Source organism: Trachypithecus francoisi, unplaced genomic scaffold, assembly GCF_009764315.1.
Source record: "Trachypithecus francoisi isolate TF-2019V2 unplaced genomic scaffold, Tfra_2.0 Lachesis_group10, whole genome shotgun sequence".
NCBI classification, from domain to species: domain Eukaryota; kingdom Metazoa; phylum Chordata; class Mammalia; order Primates; family Cercopithecidae; genus Trachypithecus; species Trachypithecus francoisi.
Genome location: NW_022681455.1, coordinates 21,312,512 through 21,336,221, shown reverse-complemented (window position 1 = coordinate 21,336,221; position 23,710 = coordinate 21,312,512). Strand labels below are relative to the sequence as shown.

The following is a 23,710-nucleotide window of genomic DNA, read 5'->3' as shown; positions in this document are numbered from 1 at the left end:
AATCTAATCATGAGGAAAACTCAAACTCAAATTGACGGACATTCCATTAAATAACCGGCCTATATTCTTAAAAATGTCAATATCATGAAAGATAAAAAAAGGCTTAACTGTAAAGATTCAAGGAGAGTACAGAAATATAACAACTAAATGCAAGTCATGATCCCAGACTGACTCCTCTATTGGAAAAACAATTGCTATACATATTGTCGGGTTCTTGACACAGTTAGAATATAAACTGTAGATTAAAGCACTGTGTCAGTGTTAAATTTCCTGATTTAGATAACAGTACTGTGATCATGTAAGAAACTCATTCTTAAGAAATATATACTGAATATTAAGGGGGTAAAGGGACATGATATCTGTAACCCATTCTGAAATTGTTTAGGAGTAAAGTATCTATGACTACATCTGTATCTGTTGTCTTTCTCTTCAGAGAAAGTGAAAGCCAATGCAGCAAAATGTTAAAATCTGATCATCTCACTAAGGGCTATACAGGTTGAGCATCCCTAATTCAAAAAATCCAAATGCTCCAAAATCTGAAACTTTGGAACACCAACGTGACTCCATAGAATTTCGCATCTGACCTCATGTGAGGAGCTGCAGTTAAATAATGCATTCAAACCTTTGTTTCTTGCACAAAAGTATTAAAAACATTGCATAAAATTAATGCTAGGCTATGTGTATAAGGTATATATAAAACATAAATGAGACCAGGCATGGTGGCTCACACCTCTAATCCTAGCACTTTGGGAGGCTGAAGCAAGTGGATCACTTGAGCCCAGGAGTTTGCGACCACCCCAGGCAACATGGCAAGATCCTGTCTCTACAAAAAATTAGCCAGGTGTGGTGGTGCATGCCTGTAGTCCCAGCTACTTGGGAGGCTGAGGCAGGAGGATTGTATGAGCCCAGGAGGTCGAGGTTGCAGTGAGCCACTGAACTCCAGCTTGGGCGAAAGAGTGAGACCCTGTCTCAAAAAAAAAAAAGAAAGAAACATAAATGAATTTCACGTTTAGACTTAGTTCTCATCCCCAAGATACCACATTATATATATGCAATTATTCCAAGATCTGAGAAAAATCAGAAATCTGGAAAACTTCTGGTCTCAAGCATTTTAGATAAAGGATACTCAACTTGTACTGGAGGTCTTTATATTATTCTTACAACTTTTCTATAAAAGACAAAATCATTTTTAAGAAGTTTAAAAATTTTCTAAGGCCTATAAACTCACTGTCATAATAGGAAAACAACTTTAAAAACTGACACTTGGTCAAAATGTTCTAAAATTACTTTGAATTGATGGGATGAGTACTTATTTTACTGTTTATAAGAGCAAGAAACAATAAGAAAGAATGAAGTCTATGTCTCAAGCTTTTTACTTAATAGTTATGTAACCTGAGACAAATGAACTTAACTTCTCTGAGCAGAGCTAACTAACTCATGTGCAAAGTACAAGTCATAAAAGACACCTAAAAGGATTGTTGAAAGAATAACAGGAGACAAAGTACATGAAAAGCACAGACTATGTTTGTTTGTTTCTGGCCCATATTAACATCCAAACAATGGAAGGTTTCTTCCCCTGCCCTTCTAACTTCTTATCTTATCCATACTTCTCTGAAGGCATGTCATTAAGAGTAGCAAAATAAAGCACCAGGACATTCATCTTAGATTACAAGATCCCAGATGGAACATAACTAGTACAGTACATTTTTGTCCATTTTGTTATTTGCTCATATTTGATTATATTGTCCTTAATTATGAAATAAATGTGGTTGCAAGGGGCAAGAGTTTTAAAAGAGTTTCATGTTAGATTACCAAATCTATTCCATTGACCCGAATACACAGTTAACATTAGACTCTTATACTTGGAACTACATGTATAAGTCCTTCGGAATGTTATAAATATATGGAGTTACTAATGAACCATCCTCATCACAGAACAAAAGTAAGGCTAAAAAATAAGGTATATTGGCCGGGCACAGTGGCTCACGCCTGTAATCCCAGCACTTTGGGAGGCTGAGGTGGGTGGATCACCTGAGGTCAGGAGTTTGAGACCAGCCTGGCCAACATGGCAAAACCCCATCTCTACTAAAAAAAAAAAAAAAAAAAAAAAAAAAAACAAAAATTAGCCAGGCATGGTGGTGGGTGCCTGTAGTCCCAGCTACTTGGGAGGCTGAGGCAGGAGAATCACTTGAACCTAGTAGGTGGACGTTGCAGTGAGACGAGATCGCACCACTGCACTCTAGCTTGAGTGACACAGTGACACTCCATCTCAAAAAAAAAAAAGAAAAAGAAAAGATATATCATTATAAGGTTCTTTATCTTTAGAAGTTACTCCAAGAGTCTACTGACTTTGAAAGTTGTTATTAAGGTAATAAAAATGAATTCAAATTGAATATTACAATTTTAATAAATCAAGTTCATATAAAAGGCATAAAAGAATTATTATATAGATCCTTGCAGTTTTTCTGAAACTTGTATAAAACAAGGTATGTAATCACCACTGGAGAAAAAGTTAGACTGAAATATAATAAAGATGACTTTTCAAAGGATAAAATTTATATTCTCCTTATTTAATATAAATTCACTCAGTCTTTCTCAACTCTAATATCTACCACCATTCAGCATGTGAGAGAAAACTTATAACCACATATCTTCTTCCTCTTTTGGTAATTACAAATTCATAAAAGAAGCAGGATAAAAATGAATGCCAAAAGGAAAGCAAAAAATTAAACAACCATAAGAAACAGGTTGAGTTTATTTCTTTGACAGGCCTTTTTTTTTTTTTTTAATGATTTTTTATCACTACAAAGCACGAATTAAAATTGCTATCAGTGAAGTCAAGGCTCTTCAAGGCATATATGATTCTTCATTATTCTAAAGTTGGGTTATTTTAGAAAAAGATTCCCAAGACCAATTAAACATTCCCAAGTACAGCCATTCCTGACTTTTTCTAGAAATGGCTTATAATTAACAGAAGAGTCTTATGAAAGAGTTTTTAGTACCAGTAACAATCTGTGGGTTTTCTTCTTACCTTTACCATCTTAGGTAAAAACCAATCCCACAAAAACATGACTCCATCCCGAAGTTAGTCTACACTTGTACCGTACACATCTGGTCCTGTTGGTCTGACTACGCAGAGTTGATTTACATGGTAACGGAATTTAGTTCATCATTGTCACATTGGGGCTAAACAAAAAGTTGGGCTAGTGCTCTGTGACAAGTAGGCAAGAGGTGAGGTTCAGAGGGTAGAAAATTAGGGGGAACAGTGATAGTACAGAGGGAAAAGGTTGGGATCCTGAAAGGATGATTCTGATTGAGAGGAATCAGGAGCACAAGACTAAAAAAGATATTACCCGTGGCAGTAAAAACTAATAGAGTTCTTACGGGTGACATCCCTGCTGTGGTATCTCCCTGGTCCCCTTGTGCAGGTCCCTGGGAGGAGAGGTACTACATCAGCCCTGTTTACACTGCTGGAGAGCATTTCCATCTTAGAAAGAGTCTTTTCTTTCATGAGATCTTGACAAGGTCTGCTTCCATTTACTTCAGATTAGTCATGTTTGTTAGATTCTCTATTATAGTTTCAAGATGGAAGACAACGCAACAGTATCATTGGCAAACTTCCCTCTATACAGCTGAGGCTTAACAACAATTTTTGTTATTTTCACATGTTTCAAAGTTCCAAATGTTATCACCCTCTTTTCCTTTAGTTTTGTTAGTGTGAGAGTGGATATAAGGGAAGTGCTCAATTTAAGAAGGATTCAAAGGAAAAAAAAAAAAAAAGAATGATCCAATCAAGGCTCCAGCTTCTTCAAATGTTCCCAAATAAAGAATTTTCTACATGGTTCAAACACACACACACACACAGACACACACACACTCAATAAGCTTATCTTATGGTGCTTACAACAACAAAAACAAAAAGAGGGATAAAGAGGCCACAAGAAAAAAGCCAATCCTGTAACTGGCGAGTAGAAACAGCTTGGCAAAAGATAAAATCAAGTGGGGGAAAAGATAGGGAGTAGACAAGGAAAGAAGGCTGGAGGGGGTTGGTGTTTATACTTCAGAGTAGAAGAGGTCAGGCCTGGTCCAGGGAATAATCTCATGACCATTAGAAAAGATAATGTCATCAGCACCAGCTGAAGCAAAAGGCAAAATCAATTTATATTGCCTTAAATTTTAAGCAATGTTCAAGGGTCCTTACAAAATGTTCTTGCCTACCAATATTTGATCTGTTAAGTCTACAGTCAAGGAAAACCCAATTAGTGAACGTCTGTGGCATGAGTTAATGTTTTCCATAGAACACAGAATAATTTGCTGACATGCAACTAAGTCTGGGACTTGGAATTATTTAGTTCAAAAGAAGAAGGCATATCTAAAGTCTCAGGAATAAGTCACAGAGATTCTTTAAATCCACTTACTAGTTTTCAAATATATCTCTCGCAGTATCTTCTCAATGGGCTTTCTGATTCCTTTGTTCCCCTGCCACCTAGACAGAGCTTTACAAAACAAACACAAGATCACTACTATTCAGTAGATCCCTACTGCCCACAGGGTAGTTTAAAGCTATTTAACATGGCTTATATGGCCATCTTAATCTAAGCCTTGCCTATAGTACCTGACTCATTTATTGACACTAACCTATTCCTGCATATTGTTCTCCACTCCATCAAAAACAAACAAATAAAAATAATACATCTTACTGCCCCAGTGGGAATGAATTTTATTCTCATTAATGTTCCCTGTTTTGTCTGTGCCCAGGTTCCATCCCATGCTGCTCCCTGTAACAGCCATTCTTCCTCTCTCATACAGGTACCCCCCACTTCTCACAGCTGATGGCATCTCGACTTTCAGAATTCAATTTTACAGCATTTGTCAATCCAACACATACTGAGTTCCTGCTCTATGCAAGGTATTGTGCTAGGTGCACACGATAGAAAGATTAGCCCCCACATTTCTCATAACCAGTTATACATCATGATAAGTGACAGGGTATAAATAAGCACTGAAATTTATGGGAACATGGATGAGGTGGGGAGGAGAACAGGGTAATCATGCCAGCCAGGGATGATCAGGGAAGGCTGAAGAGAGGCTTACATGCTAAGTGCAGAAGATCCAGCTTCTCCTCCCCACCCAGTACCCTGCTGTGTGAGAGGACGAGGAAGGAATTTGAGGAAGGGGAGATGAATATAAAAGTATGTTGGGAACTACAAGCAGTAAGATGTGGAAGCAGAGAGTGAGTTGGAAGGAATGGCAAGATTGAGGAGTGGAGAAGCAGGCAGGAGCTCCTCTGTATGATCTTGGGCTAGTTAATTAATTACTCATAGCCACAGTTTCCTGATGTGCAGAATGACAATAATAACAGTTCTAACTGCAGAGAGCTATGAGAATGAAATACATTAAAGTGCTCAGAACAACATCTGACATATAATCATGGCTAAATGTTAACACTTACTCTTATTTTTGTTATATCATTATTATGATTAGGCCCAAAGATTATTGTGACTGTAGGGTAGTATCTAGCTAACTGTTCACAGATCTAGGAATGAGCATGTGTCACCTAGTGACACAGCAAACCCTGGGTAACATAAAGCCCTGAAAGATCAATTAATTTAGCTGTCTTGAAAAGTCAATGTTCTCAGATCAAAATATCCCATAGTTAGTGTACAAGTTTCAGATAGTTGCAGTAACAAATTACCACAAAACACAAATTTGTTATATTACAGTTCTGGAGGTGAGAAATCTGAAATAAGTCTTCTAAAATCAAGGGTTTTGGCGGGGCTGTGTTCCTTCAGGAAGCTCTAGGGGAGAATCCGCTCTTGCCTTTTCCAACTTCTAAAGGCTACCTGCATTTCTTGCTCACAGTCCCTTCCTTGACCTTCAGAGCTTATCACTCTGACCTTTGTTTCTGCCCTCACATCTCCTCCTCTAACTGGGACCCTCTTGCTCCCCTTTATTAGGATCCTTGTGATTACACTGACCCCACCCAGGTAATCCATGAAAACCTCCCCAACTCAAGAGCTTGAACTTAATCACATATTCAAAGTTCTTTTCACCATGTGATATGGTTTGGCTCTGTGTCCCCACCCAAATCTCATGTCGAATTGTAATTACTGTGTTGAAGAAGGGACCTGGTGAGAGGTGACTGGGTCATGGGGGCAGACTTCCCTCTTGCTGTTCTCATGATAGTGTGTGAGTTCTCACAAGATCTGGTTGTTGTAAAAGTATATAGCACTTCCCTCTGCCCCTTTCCTGCTGGCCATGTGAAGATGTGCCTGCTTCCCCTTGCCTTCTGCAGTGCTTATAAGTTTCCTGAGGCCATCCCCAAAAACGGAAGCCTTTACAGCCTGCAGAAACGTAAACGTAAGCACAATTAAGCTTTTTTTCTTTATAAACTATCCAGTCTCAGGTAGTTCTTTATAGCAGTGCAAAAATGAACTAATACACCATGCAAGGTAACATATTCACAAGTTTCGGGATTAGGACATGGATATCTTTGAGGACTCATTACTCTGCCTACCATACTTGGTCTCATTGCTGCCATTTGAGCCCCTATAACAACTAATTTAATAATTATATTTTAGTATTCCTATTTGAATTCAAGAAAATTTGTTCAACTAATTGTACAAACGAAAAGTCATTAGATTCATAATAAAATAGAAGTGAAAGAATGGGAAATGGAGATAACATATTTACACCAATCATCTAGAAAAAGAAAGCACCTAAACCTTTCTATATATATATATAGGTTGAAAAGTGGCCTTAAAACTGTCTAATAGAAAAATCAAAGATTATTAGGCATTTCAAGAAGTCTTTGAAATCATTAAATTCAATTTCCCATATGTTAAATAAATATCCTCTGTATGAAAACCAGACAAAGAAGAAGGCTCCCAACTATCTTTCTTCTATAATCTGGCTCATACTTCCCTCTAGTATAGAGTCATTACAAAAAGCTCTGTTAAATGATCTGCTGAAATCCAGATACAACAAAATTATGGGCAGGCTAAAAACTCCATTGAAAAAGGAAGTAAGAAAAATGATGTGTCCAGAAGAAAGGAGATTGAAAGATCAACTGGAAGGGATCAAGTACAATTAAGTTGCATAAGAATAAGAATGTCAAGATAGTCTTTCTAAAAAAGAGAAGTTAAAATGAAAAAGTTCTTGAGAAAAGGCTCTTCCCTATGGGTATGTTTGGGAATCAATTTAGAATCAAATATACCTAACAATCCAGAGTATAAAAATTCTTGAAAATATTTTTTCTCTTTCCTCCAAGAAAACAAATTTAATTTGAAAATCTGATATGGAGTAAATAATGCAATTCTGTTATTGAGTAAGCTAAAAGCATCAGGATTCCTTCCATTAAGGCAATCTGATATTCTTTAAAACACTGAGTTGTTAAACTTAAGGATTACACTCAGAAACAAAAAGTTTTAAGAGCATTTAAAGAAAGTGACAAAGCTCTTTTATATGCTATGTTTCTTGGACATATATGTGCACAATCACGTGTCAGTGTATGTGAAAAATAAAATATTCCTTGACCCACTGGCAGCTAGATTTGGGAGAGTCACTGTATGTCATTGAGTTAGCTTCATATGAGTTAGCTTCTATATATGATTTAAGAATATTCTTTATTCAACATCGGTTTCAAGTGATCACCCTGCCTTGGTATGAACACCCACAGCAACAATGTAATTCCTCACAAGGAAAATCTACCAGAGACAGTTTTGGCAAAGCTGTCTCTATCCCCCACAAGAATGTCCCTCCAGCCCTCTTAGAAACACTCCCTCACATTCTTTCTTAAGGGTAAAAGTTCCAGAAACTGCAGGTAAGTGAACTATTATTCTTTTATGAGGACATATATTTAAATATATTGCCTTTACTCTCTGGTTCTAAGATGTAAGACAAGCAAGCAGGTAGATATATCACAATTTAACATCTTAAAGCTATATAAACATTCTAACAGCCACTCTTGCTATCTAATTTTTTTTCAAGTCATAAGACTCCTAATATAAAGATTTCACAACAATTTCATTATTCGTCATCAATATTTTCTAAAAAGCAAAGTCTGGAATTGACTGCTGAGGATCAAAAGACTTTTTAAACTTAGGTGACCTTTCCTAGGCAGACCAAGAATCTCAGCTACGATTTAAAAATACTATTTGAATTACTTAAAATGAATGAAGACTAATGAAGGAAGACTTAATGGAACAGAAAATATAAACTTGCAAATCTGACCTTTCATCTAAAAATCTAGTTGCTCTCATTTGGCTTAGGTGATTTCATTATTAACTCTCTTATACATCATAGTCTTGTAAAAGCTAAAAAAAATAAATTTAGTTTATCCTGCTCTGGAAAATATATTGTGTAATTTATTTTCATTATAAACTTAGGAGGATTACACTCTTTTTTTTCAGTAGGCAAACAGGGCAAAGAATTCATCTCTCCCCCTATACAAATGCAAAATTCAACTAAAGGGTGTCTTATCCATTTGGGATTTAGATAATTAAGAATACAAATAATTCAGTTCATTTATTAGAGCTCTACCATAATACATTAGAACGCTGAAATGTATTTATATTAATGCTAGTATTTATGTAAAAGTAAATATGAAGGGGAGAGTATACTTATCTTTATGTCATTTACAGGGGAAGAACATTTTTTGGGACTTGTTGTTAGCAGAAATAAAATGTATCTAAGAAAATAGTGTATCTTCACTAAGAGGCATTCTAAAGCCAAAACAAAAAAATATTATTTGAAAGCAACTGGTATTGTACTCTTCTTCTAATAATGGGTTAGCATCTACTTTCATTATTGATTTTTAAAAAATTTACAGTTGGCACACAATAATTGTACATATGTTCACTGTTGATTTTTTTTTTTTTTTTTTGCTGACAACCGGCACTTTATTAGTGGGGAAACTCGCCTTGGTCTAGCAGAGACTGGGATGGACAGGACGAGCGCCCATCTCGAGGGGGTATTTTCTGTATTATCAGGTGTTCCTCCTTGTAGGTTTAGAGGAAACACCCTCATAGATGAAAACCCCCCGGAGAGCAGCGCTGCAACTGCCAAGCAGCCGGGGTAGGAAGGGGGCCCTAGGCACTGCTGGGACCTTGAGACAGCAGGGCTTCAATGTCAGGCTCGATGTCAATGGTCTGGAAGCGGCGGCTGTACCTGCGTACGGGCACACCGTCAGGGCCCACCAGGAACTTCTCGAAGTTCCAGGCAACATCGTTGTGGCACACCGGAGACCAGGTGATGAACTTGGGGTCGGTCATGAGCGCAGTGGCATCGTCGCTGGGGGCTGGCAGGGCCTCCCGCAGGAAGGCGAAGAGAGGGTGTGCCCCCGCACCGTTCACCTCCCACTTCTCCAAGAGCATGAAGTTGGGCTCGAACCCACCACCAGGTCGGACGTACTTGAGGGAATTCAGAATCTCTTCGTTCTTGGTGTTCTCCTGATGCCCAAACTGGTTGCACGGGAAGCCGAGCACCACCAGGCCCCGGGGCCCAAGGCGCTGCTGCAGCTCGTTCATCTGGGTGTAGTCCCGGACCGTGGTGCCTCAGAGGGACGCCACATTCTCCATAAGTAGTACCTTGCCCCGCAGTAAGCCCAGGCTCACAGGCTCCCCGCCGGCCAGCGGGCGCCCCGAGAAGGCGTACACCGACTGGGCCGCTGCCGCCGCTAGCCGAGCAGCACACATGGCGCAACTGTCCGAGCAGCTACGAGAGTCACTGTTGATTTTTTTTGGCAAGGAAGTAGGCTTTGGAGACTCAGAAGGGGGGAGGTAGGAGTGGGTGAGGGATTAAAAAAAACCAACACTACATTTTGGGTACAATGTACACTACTCACATGATGGGTGTACTAAAACCTCAGACTTCACCACTATACAGTCCATCCTTATAACCAAAAACCATGTGTACTCCTAAAGCTATTGAAATAAAAAATAAATAAAATTTTTAAGAAAGAAAAAACCAAAAAATCGCTACCCATTTTGCAACAGTATTATATTTTAGTGAATTCTAGTTGCATACACAGTTTCATAAACTACCTAAGACAGGTAGAGTAGACAATTATTAAATTTTGGTAAATTTAAGAGAACCAAGAAGACTCAGTGCACATCATATATCTTCTCTTTGACTGCAGATCTCTCAAGTTTCATCATTTTTGCTTCTTTTTACCTAAGTTTCTGCATTTTATAAAGATGAAACTCTTCCAGGCAACGATTTTTACCTAGAGCATAATTACAGGAATGTAGAAGAGACTTGTGGATTGAATTGTATTCCCCCAAAAAGTCATATTGTAGTCCTAATCTCCAGTACTTTAGAATGTGACCTTATGTGGAAATAGTCTTGTTTCAGACATAACTAGAAAGATGAAGAGCAGGGTGGACCTCTAATCCAATATGACTCATAGTCCTTATAAAAAGACAGTCATGTAAAGACAGAGACATACAGGGGCACCTTGTGACAATAAAGTCAGAGACTAGAGCTACCCAGCTGCAGGCCAAGAAACACCAAAGACCACCAGGAAACCACCAGAAGCTGGGAGAGGCCAGGAAGGATTCTGCTATATGATTCTGAGACAGAAGAAGCTTTTCTTTGTACTTGTAGCCTCTAGAACCGTAAGACAATACATTTCTGTTGTTTGAAGCCCCCTAGTTTGTGGTACTTTGTTATAGCAGCTTTGGGACATTCATACAAAGAGGTTTAATAAAGAGCTGCATGAGAAGAACAATGGTGCAGAATCCCAAAATATTGGCTCTTGTGAACAGAACAGTATAACAGAATAATAAAAGGAAACAGCTTCACAAGTTGGCCTAGGACACTCTGAACCTAAGTTTACTGTTTCAGATTGCAGTGCAGTGGAAAGTTCAAAATTTCCAAGTGCTAAACAAAATAATAAACAAAATAAATAAACAAAAATTATTCTGTTTCAAAAGAATGAGAAAAGAGGTCATAGACTGGAAAAATATATTTGTAAAGCACATATCTAATAATGAATTGTTACCCAAAATATACAAAGAACTCTTATAACTCAACAATAAGGAAACAAACTGCATGATTAAAAATGGGCAACAGACCTGAACAGACACCTTGCCAAAGAAAACATACATATGGCAAGTAAGTCTATGAAAAGACAGTCAACACCATATGTCATTAGTGAATTGCAAATTAAAACTACAGTGAGATACCATTACATACCTGTTACAATGGCCAAAATCCAAAATGCTGACAATACCAAATGTTGACAGGGATGTTGGCAAGTATATGGAGTAAAAGGAACTCTCATTCATTGCTGGTAAGAATGCAAAATGGCACAGTGGCTTTGGAAGACAGTGTGGCAATTTTTTACAAACATACTTTTACAAACATACTCTTACCATACAATCCAGCAATCATGCTCCTCTTTGGTATTTATCCAAATGAGCTGAACACTTATGTCCACACAAAAACCTGCACATGGATGTTTATAGCAGCTTTATTCACAATTGCCAAAACTTGGAAGCAACCAACATGTCCTTCAGTAGGTAAACGAATAAATTGTGTTATGTCCATACAATGAAATATTGTTCAGTGCTAAAATAAAATGGGCTATCAGGTCACGAAAAGGTTCAAAGGAATCTTAAATGTATATTACCAAGTGAAAAAAGCCAATCTGAAAAGTCTACACGCTGTATGTTTCCAAACATATGACATTCTGGAAAAGGCAAAATTAGAGGCAATAGAAAGATCAGGTTGCCAGGGGTTTGGGGAAGAGAGGGATGAACAAGCAGAGAACACAGGATTTTAGAGAAACGGAATTATTCTGATGATACTACAGTAGTGGATGCTTGTCATTTCACATAATGTATACCATCTAGGATGAATCCTAATGTAAACCATGGACTGTGGGTGAAAATGATATGTAAGGTAGGTTCATTGATTGTAACAAATGTACCACTCAGTGTGGGGGATGTTGACAGTGGGGATGGCTGTGCATGTTTAGGGACAGGAAACATACAGCAACTCTATGTGTTATTTTGTGCTTAATGTTGCTGTGAACCTAAACGTGCTTTAAAAAATAAGGCAAAAACAAACAAAAAGATACTGTATGCCAGGCCTGGGTGACCGAAGTCTAAAAACGTGAGGAAGATGGTAAGAGGCTATGTTTAGAAGATAAAACACAAGACAAAAAAGGCATTTAAAAGCTGATTTTATGCAATGAGTTCTGCTTCTGGCTAACTAGCTTGTATCAGACCAATGTTCTTGCCAAGAACAATTAAAAAGGTAAATAAAATGTACAATCTGTACTATTTAAACATGAAAAAGCTATCAAGGAAGTAAGAGATCAAGCTCCCAGAAAGAAGACAAGCCCATGGAGGACAGCTCAATATTTGGAGTCACTTGTTCCTTCTATACATTTATCAATGTTAAGTAGTGCCTGAGGGGCTGAGCAGCCAAACAAAAGCTAAGAGGCAAAGTAAATACGCAGAACCTGATGCATTCTCATGAGCACGAGATACAAAAATTAGAGCTGAAGATCTGCCACAAGGAAAAAGTACTGGTAAAAACACCATAGAATTTTAGCTGGGTACTAGAAGAACCACACTAGGTGGTACGTTAGTGTGGCATGTGCCAGTTCACAAAAGCTGGCTGTGTGTATCGCTTCGCAATGCCATGTTCAGTGATGTAACATTGGTAATCTGAAATTGGCAACAGTGGAAGTATTCACACTATGGAAATTGGCAAATGCTACAGATCAGAACTCTTTCTCCCGAGAGTCACTTGTTAAACACTGGCACACGATTGGCTGCATTCAAAAGAGCGAGCAGGCAGAAATAAAGCAGTCATGAGAAAGAGTGAAAAGCAGTCTAAAAAATCCATCTCAGTCAGATTAAAATAATCAGTTCTTACCTTAGCACCTGGCAGAAGCAAAATAAAATCCTCCCTGGAGGAAGATACATGATAGCCTAGAATCTACAGGTTTTTAAAAAATAAACAATGGCCACCATTCAAAAAAAGAAAAAAATACTAGGTACATGGAGAAAAAGACAAATGACCAGAATCAAGAAAAAACAAAACTAAAAAGCAGAAATGAACCAATATCAGCGCCAAATACTGGAGATTTTATAATGGACTTTAAGATAACTAAATAATATGTCTGTATTAGTCTGCTTTCACACTGCTATAAAGAAATGCCTGAGACTGGGTAAATTATAAAGAAAAGAGGTTTAATTGGCTCACAGTTCCGCATGGCTGGGGAGGCCTTAGGAAATTTACAATCACAGTGGAAGGGGCAGCAGGCACCCTCTTCACAAGGCGGCAGGAGAGAGGAGAGTCAAGAGGGAAGAGCCCCTTATAAAACCATCAGATCTTGTGAGAACTCACTCACTATCATGAAAACAGCATGGGGGAATCTGCTCCCATGATCCAGTCACCTCCCACCAGGTCTCTCCCTTGACTTGAGGGGATTACAGTTCAAGATGAGATTTGGGTGGGGACAGAAAGCCAAACCATATAAATGTTTAAAAACTATAAAGGAAAATATGAATAATTTAATTAGAACATGGAAATCTATGAAAATTCAAACTGTAATTCTAGAATTAAAAAATACATTAACTAAAATTAGAAATCCTGTAGATGGGTTTGACAGCAGATTAAAAACAAATGAAGAATGGATTAGGGAGTGAGATCAGTGCTTCACAAATTTTAATGGATACACAAATCACCTGGAGATGCAGACAGTGAGTGAACAGGTCTAGGGTGGGGCCTAAGAGTCTGCATTTCCAGCAGCCTCACAGCAGATGCCAACACTGCTGTTCAGGGACTACAACTTCTGTGGATGTTGGCTCAGGGACAATTACGAATACCAAGGAACTAGGAAACAGATAAAGAGGAAATATCCAGACAGATACACAGAACAAAGTACACAAAGTATAGCAAAGAATATATCAGATATTGGGGAACAAAAGGAAATATCTAGCACACGTAACTGAAATCACAGAGGAAGGGAGAATAGAGTAGAACATATATCTGAAGAAAGAATGGCTAAGGTTTCCAAACCTTCTGAAAGAAATGGGGACACAGGGAAAAAAAACCCACCAAGAATCCCCAAGCAGGATAAATACAAAGAAAAGTACCCTCAGCAAGAGGCGAAGGTAGAGCAGGGATGATCTCATAAAGACCTGTGGATGTAGCATTTGTTTACTGGAGTAAGTTCCAGTGAAATCCAGGGAAGACCCACATAATTCCTGAGAAAATTGTTTGAGCCAAAAAAAAAAAAAAAAAGAGAGGGAGAGAGAGAGACAGAAAGAAACAAAAAGAAAAATCCCCAAACAAACCAAAACCAAATAAACAAACAAAAAATTTGCACTGCCGATGTAGACTAAAAGGGACAGAGACAGTACAAAATAAAAAGAGGCTGTAGGATTCTTAACATTCTCATGGCAGGATCAGGTCAAGAAAATTATTCAGCTGTACACATGTGTTATCTTTCAAGAAAAGGGAAATATAACTACACAGAATGGAATCAAACAATCAGAGAGTACAGCAAATATCAAATTCACAGTCCCAGAGATTAGAAAGGGTGTGTAACCTGGGGGTGAGGAGGATGAGAAAATCTGGAGGACCTGGCTCATGCCTGTAATCCCAGCACTTTGGGAGGCTGAGGCAGGCGGATCACAAGGTCAGGAGATTGAGACCATCCTGGCTAACATGATGAAACCTTGACTCTACTAAAAATACAAAAAAATTAGCTGGGCGTGGTGGCGGGTGCCTGTAGTCCCAGCTACTTGGGAGGCTGAGGCAGGAGAAAGGCATGAACCCAAGAGGTGGAGCTTGCGGTGAGCTGAGATGACACCACTGCAGCACTCCAGCCTGGGTGACAGAGCAAGACTCCATCTCAAAAAAAAGAAAAAAAAGAAAAAAGAAAAAAAAAGAAAAGAAAATCTGGGGGACCAACTTAGAATTCTGCTTATTGCATTGGGCAATTCTTTCAAATATTTTAAACAGAAATAATTTACTTCTTTACAAACACTTCCAGAAAAATGTAGAGAAAGGAAGACTTCTCAACTAATTTTACGAGGCCAGTGCTTCTCTGATAAAAAAATTAAGAAGACATTACAAGAAAACTACAGATCAATGTCTTCCATAAACAAAAATGCAAAATCTTCATGAAATATAACCAAAACAACAGAAATATTTTATCAACAGCAATATATCACAATTAAGTAAAGTTTATTCCAGGAATGCAAGGTTGGTTTAATATTTGAAAACCATTCAATGTAGATTATAATATTAACAGAGACTTAGAACAAAAAACAAATCATATTTCAATAGACAAAAAAGCATATGATAAAGTTCAACTCAATTCATGATTAAAACACACACACACAGACACAGGGAAAAATAGGAATAGAAAGGAATTTTACTAATTCCAAAACTACAGCTAACTTTTACATTTAATGGTAAAATTCTGAAAACTCTCCCCTTGAGTTTGGGAAGAAGAGAAAGATACCCAACTCTACTCAGTGTACTGAACATTCTTGCCAGTATAGTAAGATAAGAAAAGGAAATAAAAGTCATGAGAATTGGAATGGAAAAATAAAAACTATGACTCTCAGATGACATAATTGTATAGTAAGAAAATCTAAAAAAAAAAACCAACCCTACAGAAACACTATTAGAATTAATAAGTGAATTAGTTGGGCAAAATAAATATATTTAAATCAACTTTATTTCTAAGTAGCAACACAAATGAAAATCATTTCAATAGTATCAATGGAAACACATGTAAGAACATATTTAATAAAATGATATGTAAGACATATACAAAGAATTATAAAACATTATTGATAGAAATTAGAGAAGATCAAAATAAATGAAGACATATACTTCATTTAAGAACAGAAACTTGATATTTTAACAACACCAATTTCCCCAAAGTGACCTATAAAATCAATATGATCTTAATAAAAATTCCAGCAGGATTTTTGGTGAAACTTGACAAATTTATAGAAACAAAGGAATAACAATAGTTAGGGCAATTTCAAGAAAAACACAACATTGAAATACTTATATTGCCAATATCAAGACTTATTCTAAGGCTATGGTAGTTAACTTGTGTATGGGTGGAAAGACTGACAAATAGACCAAAGGAACAGAATAGATGCCCAGGACAAACCCACATATGTACATACACGTGATTTATAATAAAGGTCACCAGGCAGGCGAGTGAGGCAAGAATGATATTCTCTCTCTTTTTTTTTTTTTTTTTTTGAGACGGAATCTCGCTCAGTCGCCCAGGCTGGAGTGCAGTGGCCGGATCTCAGCTCACTGCAAGCTCCGCCTCCCGGGTTCACGCCATTCTCCTGCCTCAGCCTCCCGAGTAGCTGGGACTACAGGCGCCCGCCACCTCGCCCGGCTAGTTTTTTTTTTTGTATTTTTTTTTAGTAGAGACGGGGTTTCACTGTGTTAGCGAGGATGGTCTCGATCTCCTGACCTCGTGATCCGCCCTCTCGGCCTCCCAAAGTGCTGGGATTACAGGCTTGAGCCACCGCGCCCGGCCAAGAATGATATTTTCAATAAACTGCATTGACTCAAATGGATAGCTTCCGAGGCAAAAAAAAAAAAACAACCCAAAACAAACTTGAACTTCCCGTGAAACCCAAACACACCTCATACCTTAAATAAAAATAAATTCCAATTGGGCTGCAGATTTAAAGGTAAAAGGCAAAATGATAAAATTTCTAGAACAGTACATTGAGGGGTATCTTTATGATGGTGTGGAGAAGGTAAACATATCTTAAGAGGACACAAAAAGCACTAATATAAAAAAAAACTGATAAATTCTATATTAAAATGAAGAATGTCTGTTTTTCAAAAGGCACTATGAAGAGAAAAGGTGGGTTACAGAATGGAAGGAGATATTTAAATTACCATGACCTACCAAGGAGCTGTATCCAGAATATGGAAATAACTCCTATAAATCGAGGGTCAGGGCGGGTTATAAATCAAACTGGTAAACCAACAGGTAGATGTGCAAAAGATGTGAACAGGTAATTCATGAAAAAAGACACCCAAATAGCCAATAAACATATAAAAGACACTCGATATGGTTAATTAACAGGAAAATATAAAACTACAATTAAAATTAAGTTACATTCCCACCAGAATGGCTAACATTAAAAATGTAACAATACCAAGAGCTCGTAAGAATATGGAGCTTCTACCATTTTTATATATTGTTGTTGGGATTACAAATTTATTCAACTATTTGGGGAAACTACTTGGCAGTTATCTAGTAAAGCAAATCAATTTCATTTCCTATGACTCAGCAATTACACTCCTAGCCAGAACCCCCAGTGGAAAAGTTTACACACAAGTGAAACAAAAGGAAAAAACAAGAAGAACCCTGATAGCTGTATTCGTTGCAATACTAATATTGGGATTTTGAAAATACCCAATTCCCCTTTAACAATAGGATGAACAAACTGTGATATATATGTGCATGCTGTAGAACACTGCCTGGCAATAACAATGGATGAACTATAGCTACTTTAAAAACAGATCAGTTCACCAACATAATGTTACGCAAAAAGAAACAAATCCCCAAAAACCCAAAACCCAAGCAGTCAGACATGAATTCTTACATTTATATCCAGTATAAAAATGGGTAAAGCTATAATGTGCTGTCAGAATAAGGCATGGGGGTTTCCTCTGGGGAAGGGGAGAGGACAGTAAACGGAGGACATGACAGGGACCTGAGTGGTACTTGGTGATGTTCAATTTCTTGATCTGACTGGTAGTTACAAGGAAGTATTCACTTTACAAACGTGCACAGCCATATACTTTTCTGTAGGTATAGGACAAAAGCTTTTTTAGCAAAGAAGAAGTGAAGTTTTAAAAAAGAATAAACTATGAGAACAGAAAAGAGATCAGTAGTTGCCAGGAGCTAGGTGGGGATGGAGGGAGAAGATGATTACAAAAAAGGGTAAGAAGGATCAGCTGGGCGCAGTGGCTCACATCTGTAATACTGGCACTTTGGGAGGCCAACATGGGAGGATTGCTTGAGTCCAGGAGTTCGAGACCAACCTGGGCAACATAGTAAGACCCTATCTCTATGAAAACTAAAAAACAAAATGAGCTGGGCATGGTGGCACCCAACTGTAGTCGCAGCTACTTGAGATGCTGAGGTGGAAGGATTGCTTGAGCCCAGGAGGTTGGGGCTGCAGTGAACCGAGATTGCAGCACTGCATTCCAGCTTGGGTGACAGAGTGATACCCTGTCTGAAAACAAAACAAAACAAAACAGAACAAAAGGGTAAAAAGGAATTTTGAGGGGGCTGATGGAATTGTTCTATATCTTGATTATGATGTAGTAGGTTGCACTACTATATGCATTTGCTAGAAATCATAGAACCGTACACCAAAAAGAGTGAATTTTGCTGTATGTAAGCTATCTCTCAATAATATATACTTGTGACATAAAAGAAAATGAATTAATTTGGCATCTTTTTATGTTTGTGGGAAGTTAATGATCTGTGGTGCTACAATCTGCTTTTTTTTCATTGATTAGATTAGAAAGAAAATTAAATGGTCCACCTGCAAAATATTTTCTTACCCTTGTATACACAGAAAGTTGTAAAATTAAGATGAGGAAAAGTCTGGGAAAACAAATAATGCTATTCATTTTCATTTTATGATATTCACTTTTGATTTTGGGAAAAACAGACTTTAACTAATATACATCTATTTTTCAACCAAATATTGAAAGAATACATATGTTGTGCTTGATATTCACTTATGGTATAACAGAAAAACTGTAACAAGCTCTGGGTTATTTCTTTGCATATTTATTCATAAAAACATTTGAGGCAAATTAACGATAGGGCATAATTTTTAAAAGTTGAGGTTGGTGCAACAGTAATTGTGGTACTTTTAAAGGCAAAAAACCACAATTACTTTTGCATCAACGTAATAGAAACAAAGTAGAAAATTTTCATTTAAATTTCAACTTTCTCTTTAGGCTTATTTTACATTTGCCCATATTCAGCCAATGAATCTAGAAAGTAGATATTTGTTTTGAGACCCTTAATTTCTGGGGCATTCTGGGAAACACTTTGCCTTTACTTGATTTCAAACTTATTCACATTCATTATGAGTCATCTTATTCTACTGTGTCTGTGAATATGAAAGGATAAAATCAAATTGAGGTTTGTTGTGAAAAAAACTGAAAAAAAAAATAGGTGGAAAGATAGACAGCATCAAATCTATCCAATAGAAAAGTAGGAAAACTAGGGGGATCCCAATCAATAACAAATTATGAAAAGGGTCTCTTAAAAAGTGGGGTAAAAATGAAGCCTCATTTATATACAAGTATTTAAATATTGTCTTATTTTGAAACATCCAAAAGCTTATCTTATACACACAGGTAAATACTAGATACTAATTAAAATTCCTGTCTCCCACAACAAAAAAAGAGAATTTTAGACCAATATCCCTGATGAACATCGATGCAAAAATCCTCAATAAAATACTGGCAAACTGAATCCAGCAGCACATCAAAAAGCTTATTCACCATGATCAAGTGGGCTTCATCCCTGGGATGCAAGGATGGTTCAACATACGCAAATCAATAAATGTAATCCAGCATATAAGCAGAACCAAAGACAAGAACCACATGATTATCTCAACAGATGCAGAAAAGCCCTTTGACAAAATTCAACAGCCCTTCATGCTAAAAACACTCAATAAATTTGGTATCGATGGAACATATCTCAAAATAATAAGAGCTATTTATGACAAACCCACAGCCAATATCATACTGAATGGGCAAAAACTGGAAAAATTCCCTTTGAAAACTGGCACAAGACAGGGATAGCTTCTTTCACCACTCCTATTCAACATAGTGTTGGAAGTTCTGGCTAAGGCAATCAGGCAAGAGAAAGAAATCAAGGGTATTCAGTTAGGAAAAGAAGAAGTCAAATTGTCCCTGTTTGCAGATGACATGATTGTATATTTAGAAAATCCCATCATCTCAGCCCAAAATCTCCTTAAGCTGATAAGCAACTTCAGCAAAGTCTCAGGATACAAAATTAATGTGCAAAAATCACAAGCATTCGTATACACCAGTAACACACAAACAGAGACCCAAATCATGAATGAACTTCCATTCACAATTGCTTTAAAGAGAATAAAATACCTAGGAATCCAACTTACAAGGGATGTAAAGGACCTCTTCAAGGAGAACTACAAACCATTGCTCAGTGAAATAAAAGAGGACACAAACAATGGAAGAAAATACCATGCTCATGGATAGGAAGAATCAATATCATGAAAATGGCCATACTGCCCAAGGTAATTTATAGATTCAATGCCATCCCCATCAAGCTACCAATGAGTTTCTTCACAGAATTGGAAAAAACGGCTTTAAAGTTCATATGGAACCAAAAAAGAGCCCGCATTGCCAAGACAATCCAAAGTCAAAAGAACAAAGTTGGAGGCATCACGCTACCTGACTTCAAACTATACTACAAGGTTATAGTAACCAAAACAGCATGGTACTGGTACCAAAACAGAGGTATAGACTAATGGAACAGAACAGAGTCCTCAGAAATAATACCACACATCTACAGCCATCTGATCTTTGACAAACCTGACAAAAACAAGAAATGGGAGAAAAGATTCCCTATTTAATAAATGGTGCTGGGAAAATTGGCTAGCCATAAGTAGAAAGCTGAAACTGGATCCTTTCCTTACTCCTTATACGAAAATTAATTCAAGATGGATTAGAGACTTAAATGTTAGACCTAATACCATAAAAACCCTAGAAGAAAACCTAGGTAATAGCATTCAGGACATAGGCATGGGCAAGGACTTCATGTCTAAAACACCAAAAGCAACAGCAACAAAAGCCAACATTGACAAATGGGATCTAATTAAACTAAAGAGCTTTTGCACAGCAAAAGAAACTACCATCAGAGTGCACAGGCAACCTACAGAATGGCAGAAAAGTTTTGCAATCTACTCATCTGACAAAGGGCTAGTATCCAGAACCTACAAAGAACTCAAACAAATTTACAAGAAAAAAACAAACAACCCCATCAGAAAGTGGGCAAGGGATATGAACAGACATTTCTCAAAAGAAGACATGCGTACAGCCAACAGACACATGAAAAAATGCTCATCATCACTGGCCATCAGAGAAATGCAAATCAAAACCACAATGAGATACCATCTCACACCAGTTAGAATGGCAATCATTAAAAAGTCAGGAAACAACAGGTGCTGGAGAGGATGTGGAGAAAATAGGAACACCTTTACACTGTTGGTGGGATTGTAAACTAGTTCAACTATTATGGAAAAGAGTATGGCAATTCCTCAAGGATCTAGAACTAGAAGTACCATATGACTCTGCCATCCCATTACTGGGTATATACCCAAAGGATTATAAATCATGCTGCTATAAAGACACATTCACACATATGTTCATTGAGGCACTATTCACAATAGCAAAGACTTGGAATCAACCCAAATGTCCATCTGTGACAGATTGAATTAAGAAAATGTGGCACATATACACCATGGAATACTATGCAGCCATAAAAAAGGATGAGTTTGTGTCGTTTGTAGGGACATGGATGCAGCTGGAAACCATCATTCTCAGCAAACTATCGCAAGAACAGAAAACCAAACGCCGCATGTTCTCACTCATAGGTGGGAACTGAACAATGAGATCACTTGGACTCAGGAAGGGGAACATCACACACCGGGGCCCATTATGGGGAGGGGGGAGGGGGAGGGATTGCATTCTGAGTTTTACCTGATGTAAATGACGAGTTGATGGGTGCTGATGAGTTGATGGGTGTAGCACACCAACATGGCACAAGTATACATATGTAACAAACCTGCACGTTATGCACATGTACCCTAGAACTTAAAGTATAATAATAATAATAATAATAAAAAGAAATTTATGATACTAGAAAAAAAAAATTCCCATCTCCCCAAGTCATCTGAATTTTACTGTTCAAAAGAAGAAAAAAGTGATTATATTTTAGTTGCCTAAGGTCATTTACCTCATCCATGGCCCCCTGGCCCCTGACCCCAACTTGGAAATCTCTTCATATTTTGTAATTTAAGGGTTATAACATGAGCAAGTTGGGTGAAGGTAAGCAACACAGCTGCATTTTTACAGCTACCGGCAAAAAACAATACCTTACAAGAAACAGATCTTACCACTTGTGCTGGAACTTGTTCCATTTTTGCAGCAGGAGTTCCTGGTCTTGGGTAAAACTGATTAATAAAGAGGCTTGGGAATTTGTACTCTTCAACAAGTTTCACTGTTTCTTGAAAATCCTGATCTGTTTCTCCAGGAAAACCACAGATAATATCTGTAGCAATAGTTATTCCAGGAACTCTAGAAAATAACAAGACAAAAATGTAACAACTTGAGTATAAGCCATAATTATTCTATTTCCCTGATATTTTAAATACAATTTTTATGGTAATTAAAATTTACTTTTATAAAAAGCACACGTGCAAATAGTTTTAAAGAGTCCTAAATACCAAAAGTTTAAAATGAAAAACAGTGGCTGCCTGCCATTCCCAGGGAAACCTATCTTAAATTCTTTTAAATGGTTCTTTGTTCTTTCCTCTATATTTAAAAACAGATGCCAATTCTGCCATTTCTAGATATACTAATTTTTAGGCAATAAGTTACTAACTTCTCTATTATGGTAAATGAGGCTTTAACTCTTGAACTACTGTATCCCTAATCTCCCAAATAAATCAATGAACAACCCCTAGTTAAATCAGTAACACAGTACTTCCATTGGCATAACTGCAAAGATAACTTTCACTATAGAGTCAACTAGTATACTATTCAGTTTTGTTTTTCCACAATGTGTAATTTTTCCTAGAGTTAATAATTGCTTCTTTTTTTTAAAACATTAGCTTAATGTTTTAAATACCTATGCTGATGTTTTCCAGACTCCATTAGGCCTATCAAAATCCAATACTGTCTTCTAAACCTTCTATATATTGTATGGAAATGCCATTCTTTTCAGGTGTGTGTTGCTTTTATAGTGAACTGGCTATCATCCTTGAATGTTGCTTCTTGGTATCCTTTTTTCAATAATCTTTTTTCCCCGGATCCTATGTCTTCTTAATTCTTGATTAACTCCCTCATTCTGCAGCGATGTGCTTTCTTTCAGAAGCTTTATCAGAAAGATACCAGGGAAATTTTGTTGTTGTCTTTGCATGCGTGGTCTTAGGCCATACAACTGACCAACATGTGGTTGTGTGTAGCACTCCAAGTCAAAAAGTATTATCCATAAAAATTTTGCATTGTTCCTCTTTTTTTAAGCTGAAAACATTGCTAATGGGATGTCCAGATTAACTTGGATGCACACTTCTTTAAATGTGCCCACATCATTCTCTTTTTAGAAGTTTTTATTAACTTTATGCTTAATGTGATAACATGCCTTGGATTGGGTCTTTAAATCTTTGTACAAAAAATAGTCTGGAGACTCATGGGCTTTAGGTTGAGGAAGTTTTCTGATATTATTTCTTTAATAATTTTTCTCTCAGGGAATCCTCTCTTTTGAATGATGAAACCACTGGGTTGATCTCTTAGCTTTTTCTCCCTTTCATCTCTGCCCTTCTATTTTCTGGAAAATTTACTTCAGCATATGTTCCAACTATTTTATTGCAAAAAAATTAATTCAATATTACTA

At 37.3% G+C, this 23,710-nt stretch overlaps 1 protein-coding gene and 1 pseudogene across 4 annotated transcripts in view; both read right to left on the bottom strand.

The window, feature by feature from the left end:
* The window catches only part of CDKAL1 (CDK5 regulatory subunit associated protein 1 like 1), a 723,350-nt gene that overhangs the window by 152,865 nt on the left and 546,775 nt on the right, over positions 1-23,710 (bottom strand). For all 3 annotated transcript variants that reach the window (XM_033216358.1, XM_033216361.1, XM_033216360.1), the window contains one exon: positions 22,212-22,392. In XM_033216358.1, the coding sequence (XP_033072249.1) occupies positions 22,212-22,392 (181 nt within the window). The remainder of the gene's footprint in view (positions 1-22,211; positions 22,393-23,710) is intronic.
* LOC117086785 lies at positions 8,867-9,733 on the bottom strand (annotated as a pseudogene). The gene has a single exon (XR_004438575.1). The product of XR_004438575.1 is annotated as a glutathione peroxidase 1-like (transcript).